General features: G+C 41.0%; 1 protein-coding gene across 2 annotated transcripts in view; it reads right to left on the bottom strand.

Annotated features, from left to right (window-relative positions):
* Nucleotides 1-12,110, bottom strand: part of cpeb4b (cytoplasmic polyadenylation element binding protein 4b) — a 38,477-nt gene that overhangs the window by 7,164 nt on the left and 19,203 nt on the right. Inside the window, exons 4-10 of one of the 2 annotated variants that reach the window (XM_049591707.1) lie at nucleotides 10,240-10,290; nucleotides 6,292-6,315; nucleotides 3,907-4,077; nucleotides 3,585-3,674; nucleotides 2,981-3,099; nucleotides 2,721-2,835; nucleotides 207-388 (exon numbers count right to left, since the gene is read on the bottom strand). In XM_049591707.1, the coding sequence (XP_049447664.1) occupies nucleotides 207-388; nucleotides 2,721-2,835; nucleotides 2,981-3,099; nucleotides 3,585-3,674; nucleotides 3,907-4,077; nucleotides 6,292-6,315; nucleotides 10,240-10,290 (752 nt within the window). The remainder of the gene's footprint in view (nucleotides 1-206; nucleotides 389-2,720; nucleotides 2,836-2,980; nucleotides 3,100-3,584; nucleotides 3,675-3,906; nucleotides 4,078-6,291; nucleotides 6,316-10,239; nucleotides 10,291-12,110) is intronic. The other variant, XM_049591708.1, reaches the window with a different exon arrangement.

Below are 12,110 nucleotides of genomic sequence, written 5' to 3'. Positions count from 1 at the left end.
TCTGTATAAAGTTCTGCATTTTTCTCTCCTTAACAAAATCTGCTAAGACTTTCTCCCTTTTAGCACAACTCTAAAAAGGGGCAAAAGGGGAGGAGAGTTCAAGAGGAACAGAACAGGAAGTGAGGTGCGGGGAGACAAATGAAGAAAGAAGGGGACCATAGAGGGGGAGACTGAAAAACACTGAGCTTTCTTCTATTTCCACTCACCCGTTTATCGATTTCTCCATGCTGCAGCTGTACAAAGCGAGCACTGATAGCAGCAATGTAACTCTGCTGATTAGAGAAGGCGACCCGCCCTGCTCCCTTGGGGTACTTCAGCTCAGGGTCTGTGTCGATGCCAGCGTAGCACACCCCACCATACAGGCGGTCCATGATCATGGCCAGCTCCACTGCAAAGAAGGAAAACGACACATTCAAGTAAATGAGCAAAATATTCGCAAAAACTATTCTGACGAACAGAAGCAGAAGACAGGAGCACAGTAACAAACATTCTGGCAAAATCCAGCTACATGCGCACACACACACACACACACACACACATACAGAGAGAGGCTTAATACATGAACTCTTGGCCATGTAGCCAGTGAACACAAACACACCACACAGCAAGTAGATGAGGGCTGCTGATCTGAGAGCTTAAAGCTGTCAACACAGATGGATTAAAGTTCAGCCGAGTTTTATGGTGCAAATATGAGAGCAGTGTCAGCTGCTAAAATGGTTGCGGTAAATTCCAACAAGTTTATTTACAGTCTTCATTGTGTGTCTCTTAACAGCAGTTAATATGCAAATTGGGGGGAGATGACCTTGCAAATTTACAAGGCGGCTTTACTTGTTAAAACATAAAAAAGTCAAATGGCAGTTTTTTTAATATGTAGATTTTATACATGTAAACGTAGATCCAAATATTACACAGGGTCATAAAAACATTTGATGCCCCACAGGGCCTTATGACCTTGGTCATTACCACAATTACAATGCGGAAGTCTAAAACACAGCTACAAGAGGTGCAAACAACATGACCAAACAGTGCACATAACACTGCTATCAGGATAAAAAGGAATTTATTATTCTACACAGCACAGTGTGTCACAGAGGGTACTTCCTGACGGGACCAGTGTAGGTCAAAGCCGACCTCAGCAGCACATTAGCTCTTTTAGCCCTACCCTCTAGCAGGTCTAATGTTTATTATGAATAGAAGCTGATCACATTGTAGAGTCTTACAAATTTTGTTTACAGTTGGCATTGCAATGATTGGGCAGAATTCCGCATGAGAAGTGAAGGATGGCTACTTAGTGTTGCTCGTTTAAGATTTACAGTGTAAACATAAGCAAAAGGATAAAATGCAGAGATGGACTGAAAATGTATTAAAAGGCCTTTGATAATTCAGCACGTATGCACAATACATACGTCAGTGTAAGTGTTGTCATATCAAACGCTCATTTGTTATTGATTCACTTGGTGGAAAACAGAGTCTTAAAGGGCCAGTGTAGGGCTGGACAATATGGCTAAAAATGTTATCACGATAAAAACTTTCCTATCAGTCGATATTGATGATTAACACGATAAATATCAAGTCCATATTTCTTTCAAGTTTAAAGGCTGATTTTTGCTCCTGAAGTTAAAATAACTGTTCTAGCTGACAGTGTAAACAAAAGAAATACACATAAAAAATGTCTGTACTGTGGTCAGTACTTTCTGTACTAGTTTGATATGCACAGTATTTAATTTCTGCCAAAAAAGATGGGCTTTGAAGACTCGCTGAAGTAACATGGGATTATTCATTGCTGGTGAAACTCTATCTGACGTGACTCAGACAAAAATCATGTTCACAAACAAGTTCATGTATCGAAGTTTAGTTACATTTAGTCATGTTAGACTGTCATATCAGTCTAATGTAACAGACATGTGAATCATGTTAACTAGCTAACTTACATTAGCATTAGATAAGATGACGACCCATACAGCTACTGTGGCTAACGTTATGTGGTGAATTCAACCGTGTAGTAGCCCAGAGTGTTATCAGTGGTTAAAAATAATCAGACTAAAAATAACTTTGTGAGCGTGCCGAATGTTGTTATGCTGTTGTAATATTCTAACATTGTGGTGCCCATTAGCTTGGCAACTGGTCTCATCTTCTTTTACTACTACTACCTCTCCTTCCCCTTCTTTCTGGTGGCATTGACAGGTGGCATCTGGGATTTAGGGTGCATTACCGCCCCCCCCCTCTATGGGCGTATGGGTGGTTTAATTATTTTAAAGATTTATCAAGCATTTATTACATCTTTATTGAGGAATATAATATCAAGACAATTTTCGTTTTATCGCCCATCCCTAGTCCAGTGTGTAGAATTTAGGGGCACCTATTGGCAGAAATGGAATATAACATTCATAACTATGTTTTCATTAGTTTATTATCAGCCAAAAATAAGAACCATTGTGTTTTAATTACCTTAAAATGAGCCACTTGTATCTACAAACGGAGTGGGCTCTCTTCCACAGAGTCCACCATGTTGTTTCTACAGTGGCTCAGAATGGACAAACTAAACACTGGCTCTAGACAGGGCCATTTTCACTTTCACACTGGCCACCGTATTTCTCCTACATGCCTGGCACACAGGAGATATTTAAGTTGGTTGCTATCTGCAACCTTATCCCTGGATGCCACTAAATCTTACACACTAGACCTTTGAATACAAGGACAAACATGAAAATGAGGCATACCTGCACGGAGTGGACGAGGGACACCTCCCACAAAGATGGTTTTCCTCGGATCCAGAGGTTGAGATCCATCCATCACAAAATCGCTATCATTCAAGTTCCATGGGCGGATCTGGACCTGTCACATACAAAACCAACAGGTTTCAGCACTGAGCACAGCTGGTAGTAAAGTCAAGTAAAAGGCAAAACCATAAGTTGTAGTGACTTCAGTAGAAACAGCAAGATGCCAGCAGATGAGTGTGTTTGTGTGTGTTCCCACTGACCGGCTTGTCTTTGATAGTGGGGCTGGACACACAGAGGTACAGCTTGCCGTCCTCTTCGATGCAGGCATCGATCAAAGCCTGCACTGAGCTCTCATCCTGGAACAGCAGGAAGGCGTAGCCTACACATAATACAGCGGGGTTATTCATGCTGCCAGGGACACAGTGTATTGTCACAAAGTCACGTTGGCATTTAGCGCAATGATTACTGTGACTGAACACGACATTCTGCATTCACAGCAGGAAGGCATAAGCTTTTACAAACACACAGAGAAACAGACAAACAGTCCACACATGGTTACAAAATGCTTCACATAATAGTCTAACGGCAGATTGCACAGATGCACACATATGAATGGTGGTTGTTCACAGATATACAAGGCTAACAATGCTTTACTGAAAAATACAGTTACCAAAAAATATATCAGTCTTTTTCTCCGGCAGAAACACAAAAACACTGGAGCAATAACTGAAACCTATCTTTTGTAGTAATAAATTGGATTAGAACTTGGTGCTGATAAATGTCAAAGAGGTGCTGCATTTTACCCCTCACAAAACAGTAAACAACTGCAAGACAAAACGGCACAGAGTGAATAATTTAGCAAACCTTTGGGTGGAAAATAGGATTTGCTCTCTGCTTTGTGAGGCCAGTCCACAAACAGGTGTCCAAAACGCCGGAAACTGGCTGTTATCTCATCTGAAATTAAATAGACAGAATTCACACTCATTGCCAGTCCACAAGTTTTTCCAGAAGAAAACACTGAGGAACATTTACAGGAAAAGCTTGCTCTAAGGTATTACCAGCGTACCGTAAGATGCTTGTGTTGCAGGTGTCATTTTCCAATGGCGTCTTATGGTATACCTTGCCTTAAAATTGCCCAAAAAGGCCCAGAGATAAAATTTGTTTGATCTTTTTGTATCCACTTTACCTTCATCTATGTCCGGGGGCAGTCCTCCCACAAAGACCTTGCGTGAGTAGCGTTCAACGCGCTCTCCGTTCTGGTGTGGAAAGCAGTGTGGAGAGCCCAGGCCTGCAAGACCCTGATCACCACGCTCATCATCAGGAAAACCATCCTCCATGGGGAAGAGAGAGGAGTGGCCTGAGAGACAGAGGATAGGAGGGGGAGAGGTTTATTTTCTGAGGAGAGAGCTTGGAGTAAAGGTTCAGGAGGGGTCGTTGTTGTCATGGTTACACGACAACTGTACATAAAACTTTTTATTCACATCTTTTCACTGCATTGAATAATCCACCAGGCGCTGGGTGGGTGGAATGGGAAGAAGCAAAGTATTTTATTTAGTCATGATCTGACATCACTCACCATGTAATTAAGGCTAGTCGCATGCAATGCACATTACAAGGGATGCTTTTTCCTTGGGTAATGTGTGACTAGATGTGAACATCATCTGTAATTAAAATTCCAATATGTTGCTTCATTGGCCTAGGAAAGTTTGATCAACATTTGTCAACATGAGCTACTGTCTCTCAAAACCAGAAACCAGAGAGGTAAGTCTCAATCTTGTGATGTCATAGGGTATAAAGTCTGGAGCTGCTCCATAGACAATAAATTGGTGACTGATTTTTAGGGGCAAAAGAATGTTTCTTTTCTATTCTATACTGAAAATGAGCTTTATTCTTTTGTAGTGTCCTCGGTACTGAAACAGAGAATGTACCCAAATACTCAGAACATTCGTTTCCAACTGGTGGGTCACGGTCCAAATGTGGGCCGTAGGTCCATTCTGAATGAACCGCAAGTGACTTGCAAACATATCAAGTTTGTAAAAAAAACAAACAAAAAAAAACCCACACATTTATTTTTAGTACAGTGAATTTACAGCACAGAGCTTTTATTTTGAAGTGCTGCTACCTGCTGTAGAGTGAGTGCCTAACAGACAGCTACATAACAGTAGCAGCAATCTATCTTGATGACATGGCCAAACGCAAGAGCGATACTGAATGTATTAAACTGTTTAGACATCAAACTCATGACTAAGGAGAAATATGGATCCCGTGGCTGGACCAGTTGGGAACCACTGGTCCATAACATCCTTTATAATTCATTGCTTATGAACGATGACATCACAAGTTTAAGTTTTACCACTCTAGTTTGTAGATTTGGGAGAGACATTCATGTTTAATAATATTTTTGGACTGCCTTATACCATAGAGGAAACATGTATGAATTTTGAGAATGGTTGTAGTTTCCCTTTACTACTCTTTGGTAGGAGTGAAATGTTGCAGATGTTTTCCAGACCCCTATAAAATCTGCAAATATGTTCAAATCATCAAACTGCTATCAAGAAAACACTGCTGTTTGAAGGGGAACAAACACGACATACAGCATACAAAAGATTAGTAGCAGATCATATGTAACTAAAAATAGTTTTGTAACTGTCTAATTAAAATAAGGATACAAATGTATAGACATAACCAAAAAAAAAGTCAAGTGGTTGTGGGTTAATTTTTAGTAATGTGGCATGGAGATGTTGCAGATTGAAAGTATGTATCAGAGTCATTTCAAAAGGATTGGGCTGAACAAAAATCATAAAGTAAAAAATGGTTGCCTTGGCTCACACACGGCCAGTGACTGTCTATGAAGGACTGAACATACATGCAGGCTCTCTCTAACAAACACGAGTCCTCTCAGTGAGTGGGTCTGAATAGTTTCACAGTGGACTGTGCATGTTTGTGCAAGTGTTTGTGTATGTGCTGCAGTGACTAAGCCCTCCCCGGCCTATTCCTGCTCCTATACAACCTGCCCTGAGCTGCTTTATAAAGATTTATGCAAGGGAGTTAGCCTCAGCTTACAGTACATGCTGTGTGTGACTGAAGATGTGTGTATGAGTGCGTGTGTCCGGCCATGTGCCTGGCCATGTGCTTCTGTTGCAGTGTGTGTGTAAACTCTGTGTATCTCTCTGCCTCATTAACTGACAACTAAATGTGAAACTAACAACTACAGTATTGTCTGACTTCACAATCTTGCAAAATGTTCGTAAAAATGAGAAGAAATAAAAAGCAAGCAGAGTCAAGCGTACGAGAGAAACGCACACTCATGAAATATGCTGATGCAGATCATTTCGCAAGCTGATGGCAAGACTCGACACTTAAGACAATCATGCAGACAAACATGTCACTTCACTGTACGATACAAAGCGCAGAGTCATTCAAAAACTTTTGCAAGCATTCATTTAACAACCAACGCCTTATAACCAATAGCAGCACGGCTTCACATCACAAAGGCAGTCAAAATATTGAGACCTACAGAGTAAAATTTATGCTGGAAAAGTGACATAATATATCCATGATTATATTTTACCTCGTCTCCTGCTATAATTCCTGGCTGCATGTGGAGTGAGGACAAATCAAAGAAGAGGGTGATTATAAAAGAAGCATAATACACTGTACCAATAAAAGTGCTAGGTGGCTCATGACAGTGAAGTGATGTTCCATTGTTTGTCCGCCTTTTGTTTTATTAATCAGCTATTAATGATATTTAGCCTGTGAGACTGTCACTATGCCACGTTATCAACACTAGACTCAAGTACAAGTCTATATTTTGAAGGTCTGTAGATGAGCACTTTGAAAAAGGACGGAGATGTTTTTGCATGTTTCCAGTTGTTTTACAAAGAGCTTCACCATCAATTTGAGATAAAAGATACAATCCAAAGACACAAAGAAGATATCAGTACAACAGTAACACAGATTATATAAGTCCCGAATCAAGAGAAAAGTAACACAGGTAAATACAGGCATCAGGATTACAACATTAGACCAAAAGGGCACTAAAAAGGGCACTTCGGGAGCACAGACCTCCGCCCCATCATACAATGCTGATGAAAGTGAAAAATAATCTGTGTATCCACCCCTCGATTTGGATCTGCTCCAAAATTTATCAGGTTGTTCCTTGGCCCATGCTACACCCTTCCACAAACTTCATGAAAACTAGGCTGACAATCAAATAAACTGAAGTGAAAACATAACCTCCTTGGTGCAGATAACAAAGCAACAGAGGCTGAACAGTCGTGCAACCTGACGACAAGTGTGACAAGGCGGTAGGCATTTGTTTTGTCTGGTCAAAAAGAGTTGAAAAGTGTTCAGCTTTGGGCAAAACTCTGAGTTTGTCACTGTCACTTTTCAGCCAGCCATCCAATCACAGTGAAGGAGGGGCAGGACAAACCCACAGAGACCAACTGTCACGTCTTACATGTTCAAGTGCTTAACAGCAACAACAATGGAGGGGGTTCATGTTAACATACTGCAGGCTATATTTAGTAAATGTTTCCTCACCTGCAATACCTCATGAACCCACATAGACTCATACGTTAAATTCGAGGTGGATCATCAGGGATTAATAACACAATTTAAATTTATTTTAATTTGAATGTTTTTAATAAATGAGTTAATGTTTAAGTACATGGGGTTTATTGTTTTGTTTTTTTTCTGTGGTGTCGAATTGGGTGTCAAGAGTCGTGGAATTTCATTGGTATTGGTTTCAACTACTAAACTTCTGGTATCACGACATGCCTTCAACCCTGATAACAATGGCAGATTCAAAAACAAGAGAGAAACAAGACTGAAATTCATCAAGTACGTCACTAAAATCCAAGCGTTCCAAGTAGTAGTGGTTTTGCCAGAGTCTGCTCCTGATACAAGTGCAGAGGAAGCACTCGTGTGGCTAACTTCCACACTAAATCAAATGAACCTGCCAGGAGTCATAACAGAGCAGTTACCATCGAGTGTTTCTGAATATGGCTGGCCATTTCACAATATGTGATTTGCCCTCCTTCAGTCACGCTTCAGACTTTTAAACAAAATGCATCCATGACAGCTTGCGGTTACCGCTGCAACCTCCATTGTTTCCAACGTAAATATAATAAGAGCCCTGCGGCCAAGGAGGGCAACAGTGGCACAGAGGAGGGAGAGGGTGGCTGCCACTGTTATGTATATGCACGGTTATCTGCCTCTGTCGCCCGAGCTGATCCTTGTTAAACTTGTGTGACCATGGCAACCGCAGAAGGCACATCGAGGGAAACAATAGCGTCAACCACTCACTTTTTGAAAGCACCATAGCATCTTCTAAACCCAGACAACATGCAATCTGAGAGCACAAATGAAACCAATGTATGGCTGTGATAACTGCTTTAAAGAGTCATGTTTCACATTTAAATAATTCCGTTGAGAAGGTATGAATACATCCCAAGGCCACAGATATATAATTTTTTTTTCTGGGTATAACCAATCTAATAGGTCCCTCTGCCCACAGTGCAGTTCACTATCATATGTGCACACAAGAAGATGCTCTTTTTACTGATTCAATTTAATTCGTCACTGGGACATAATGTTTCTTTGCACAGGGCCGAAGTGAAACAAATTAAAATGTGGACACTGGAGAGATTGAAGCATCGACCAGTCTAAAACTATAAGGACACGGGGAGGATGAAGAAGTGGCCAGAACACACAAGCAATAATCCTCGCCTCCCCTCAGCGGACTTTCCAACCCAGATGGACATTAACTCTGGGGGGAAGGTCAAAGAGAGCTAGAAAGGGAGAGGAGAGAGAAACAGGAAAGCAGATTGAAAGAGAGCAGAGAGTGCTATAAAAAGATGGTGTGTGTGAGAGAGAGAAAAATAGATTGGAGGAGATGGAGAAACAAGCTGATAAAACGCAGTGTGGGGGTGAGAGAAAATGAGAGTGAGTGAGGGAGATCAAGAGAATAAGAAATGCAATCTGTATACACTTTATGAGACAAAAAGAGCGCGTGAGAGTCAGAGAGACAGAGCGCGAGAGCTGGTGTGCAACCTCTGAATCCTGCCTATCCGCTGGCACCATCTGTCTCAGGGCTTGATGACAGCTCCTGACCATGTGATCTCGCCATGTGACCCAGTGATCCTGTGAAGAAACTACTGGCCTCTTGTGTTGTACATCCTGGCCCGAGACCAGAAGGCAAAAGCTACAACAACACCATTACACAATGATAAAGGGAATGGGAGCGTTCAAGGGCAAAGGAGAGGTAGCTGAATATTAAACTGCTATTTTGGAAAGCGCAACATGTCAAAAGGATTTTCAAAATATTATCCAACCATTAGAGAGAGGTTTTGTTATTTATTTAAAGTTCAAAGAAATTATTTCTACTGCACAACAGGGTCATATGAGGAAATTAAATGCACAGTACGTCTTCAGAGTATTTTTTCAGAAACGGGGGTGAAGGAATATGCATCAAATTTTATATCACAGACCCTAAAATTATAGCATAGATGCCCACTGCTCTAAGAGGCACACCATATAACCACAATATCCCTTGTTTGCCTCTAACAGAGGGGCTTTAGCTGCGTGTAAACAACACCTTAAATCAAATCTATAAACATAAAACCATACCCTACACTCAGAAAAAAAGCCATTGTTTGCAGGACAAGACAATGTTGGAAGTAGGAGAATAAGCTGGCACATATAAAGCTTTTTCCATCCTAAAGATCTATCTCATTCTATCCCTCAATCCATCCACTTATTTTCTGGTATCAAAAACCACCATGTCCTCTCTCTATCCGTTCATCCTCTTTTATTCTGCTCTTTATCCATCTATTTGTTTGAGCATGAAGCGTTATCCTGTCAGAAAAAAGAGAAGGACCCATGAGAGGTTAACAACTAGGTGAAAGGTCATGAGCAGAAATGTTTGTTGGTTAAAACCACTTTTAAGTGGGCGAGTGTGGAGATGGCAATTTTATTTTGTGTTGACATTTACAAAGAGGGGCCGCCAAAGAGACACACGAAACTTTTCAGTTGGATTCAATCCCATTCAAACAAGGGCACACGAGGCTTCGCAGTCAACAAACACAAACACTCAAGGTTATCTCACACCAGCCAACTATCTCCATCTGCAGTACTTAGGGTCACCTATACAAAGATTTAACAAAGACGAACTCAGAGTTACTGAAGTCACTAAAATTGGGTGAATCATACTTTCTATATGTCCCCTTAGCTGACATGATTTAACTGGGGGAGTATTTTTTTGGTACAGGAACAAAAAGGATGTTGTTTTTTACTTTTACTTTTATTTAGCCTGCCTTAATAGCCAATTTTAGTATAAGGACAACACCATTTAAAATGTGATGTCCTCTTAGAAAATGAACAACAGCTTAAAATGTCCCCAAATATTGTTTTAAAGATTAACTGATTATTTTTTATATAAATCATCAAAAAAAAATCATGTATTCAATCTTACACACAAACTCCCTGTGACTTAAAATTTGTAGGTTGCCATACGTACCATTGAGTGGCAGAGGGTTGTCTCCTCCTGGATGGGGGAACCCCAGACGACCTGCACAGAGAGACACAGAACAGACATATTTAACATGATGCAGCCTATGTATTACTAGATGAGATACACAGAGGGGTAAAAATAAAGATAAAATCATTAAAATAAATCTTTTATCAGGTCACAGTTTTATGGTCTGATTCATTATTCCAATTGCGCCTGAAAGCTTTGGAACACACTAGTTATAGATATCAGGGAAGCCTGCTCCCTGAAAAAAGTCACAAATATCCTTTGATTTTTGATGTACAGGGACATCCCCTTGTTTAAAGTAGCTTTCTCCAATATTCAGAGGCTATCTATGATTCCTGAGGACTGCACATGGCTCTCAATATGAAGGTGGCTAAGCCGCTGCTATCAAGTAATGGTGCTAACTCGCTAAACAGCACTTCATAACTGCAACAGTCCTCACAGAGCTAACAGTATTAACCGGAGGGTGGGCACTACGCTTATGAGACAGCTCCCTTCCGATATCAGAATTAACCACCATATGAGCACAACAGTGTGGCGATTAGCTAGCCCATAGGATACACTCACAAAATCCACATACATTAACATGCACGCGCAGTTGGACCATCTACGACAACAAAGAACAGAGAAGCTCAGATTACAACACACCTACAGGGAGTGTAACTTTATTCTGTGCTCAGGACGCCATTACCCCACTATATCTTTACATAGTAAACAGTGGTTTGCCGCAGTATTATTGCTCTGAATGTCACATAAAGAACTTTTAAGTCTTGTTATTTTGAGTTTAAGTAAAAATCATAAAATGGCAGTAACAAAAATTTGAGACAAACATTCTGAGTAAAAATACCAGCACCACCATTTAGGCAGTTAGTAATTTGGCATACGGCCATGACCATGATAAAGCTCTTGATTATTGCTGCATGTGCAGAGATTTTTTTTTTGCTGACACGCAACACTGGAACAATTCTGCACACAATGTTGGACATATTTGAAATGAAAGGGCAAGGATCTGGTTTGTAATGGATGATTTGTACAGAGGAACATGTTGAACATTGGGTGTTTCAGACAGTTCATTAAGAGTGTTCACACAAAATAAGCTGCGCTATACAGATATGAGAACACTCAGTGTTGCTTTCACATCAATCTCATTAGAGACTACATCTGTGGGACACCAACCCTCTCTCTCTCTCTCTCTCTCTCTCTCTCTCTCTGACCTCCATTTCTCTATGTGTGCCTCTCTTTCTCTGAGCCTCATATCATACATTTTACATTGAGCCACTTGCCAGGCCCGTCTCGCACGCACAAACACACCCGCACCCACACAAATACATGTTATGATGCCAAACAAGCTTCAAAGTTATGCAAGGCCCGCTCGCTGCAGAAGGATAATGAGATGAAAGAGCTGAAATAGTACAACCATTGTTGTACGGGTCCGGACCGCCCTGTGATTGGTGCATTCCGATGCCTTGGTCACATGGAAATCTGCAGGCCCCTCCCCCACACCTCGCCTATTGAGCCCCACAGTGCTCAGTAGATGTGGTGCATAAAACAGAAGTAGACCACAGAAACCAGGACGGACCACCCGTGGCTTTGAGAGCTACCATACTATACTACAGATTTACATACGTCCAAGCACATACATCACAGTGCTGGAATTATCGGCATCAAAACACAAGTTCACTCACTCAATAAAACACTCAGTTTAGCATAATCAAAACATATCAGAGGTGCCAACCAAAACCAGGTTACGCAGAGAAGCTCAGTTCCTCTAGACTACATGGCAGAATTCAACAGTTTATCTCCCTCTGTAATTTAGCTTTGTAATATATATGCTGATGGGTGCACCACCCGAAATC

Source organism: Epinephelus fuscoguttatus, linkage group LG12 (genome assembly GCF_011397635.1).
Source record: "Epinephelus fuscoguttatus linkage group LG12, E.fuscoguttatus.final_Chr_v1".
NCBI classification, from domain to species: domain Eukaryota; kingdom Metazoa; phylum Chordata; class Actinopteri; order Perciformes; family Serranidae; genus Epinephelus; species Epinephelus fuscoguttatus.
The sequence above is the reverse complement of the archived record's forward strand: the minus strand, read 5'-3'. Positions and strand labels throughout refer to the sequence as shown.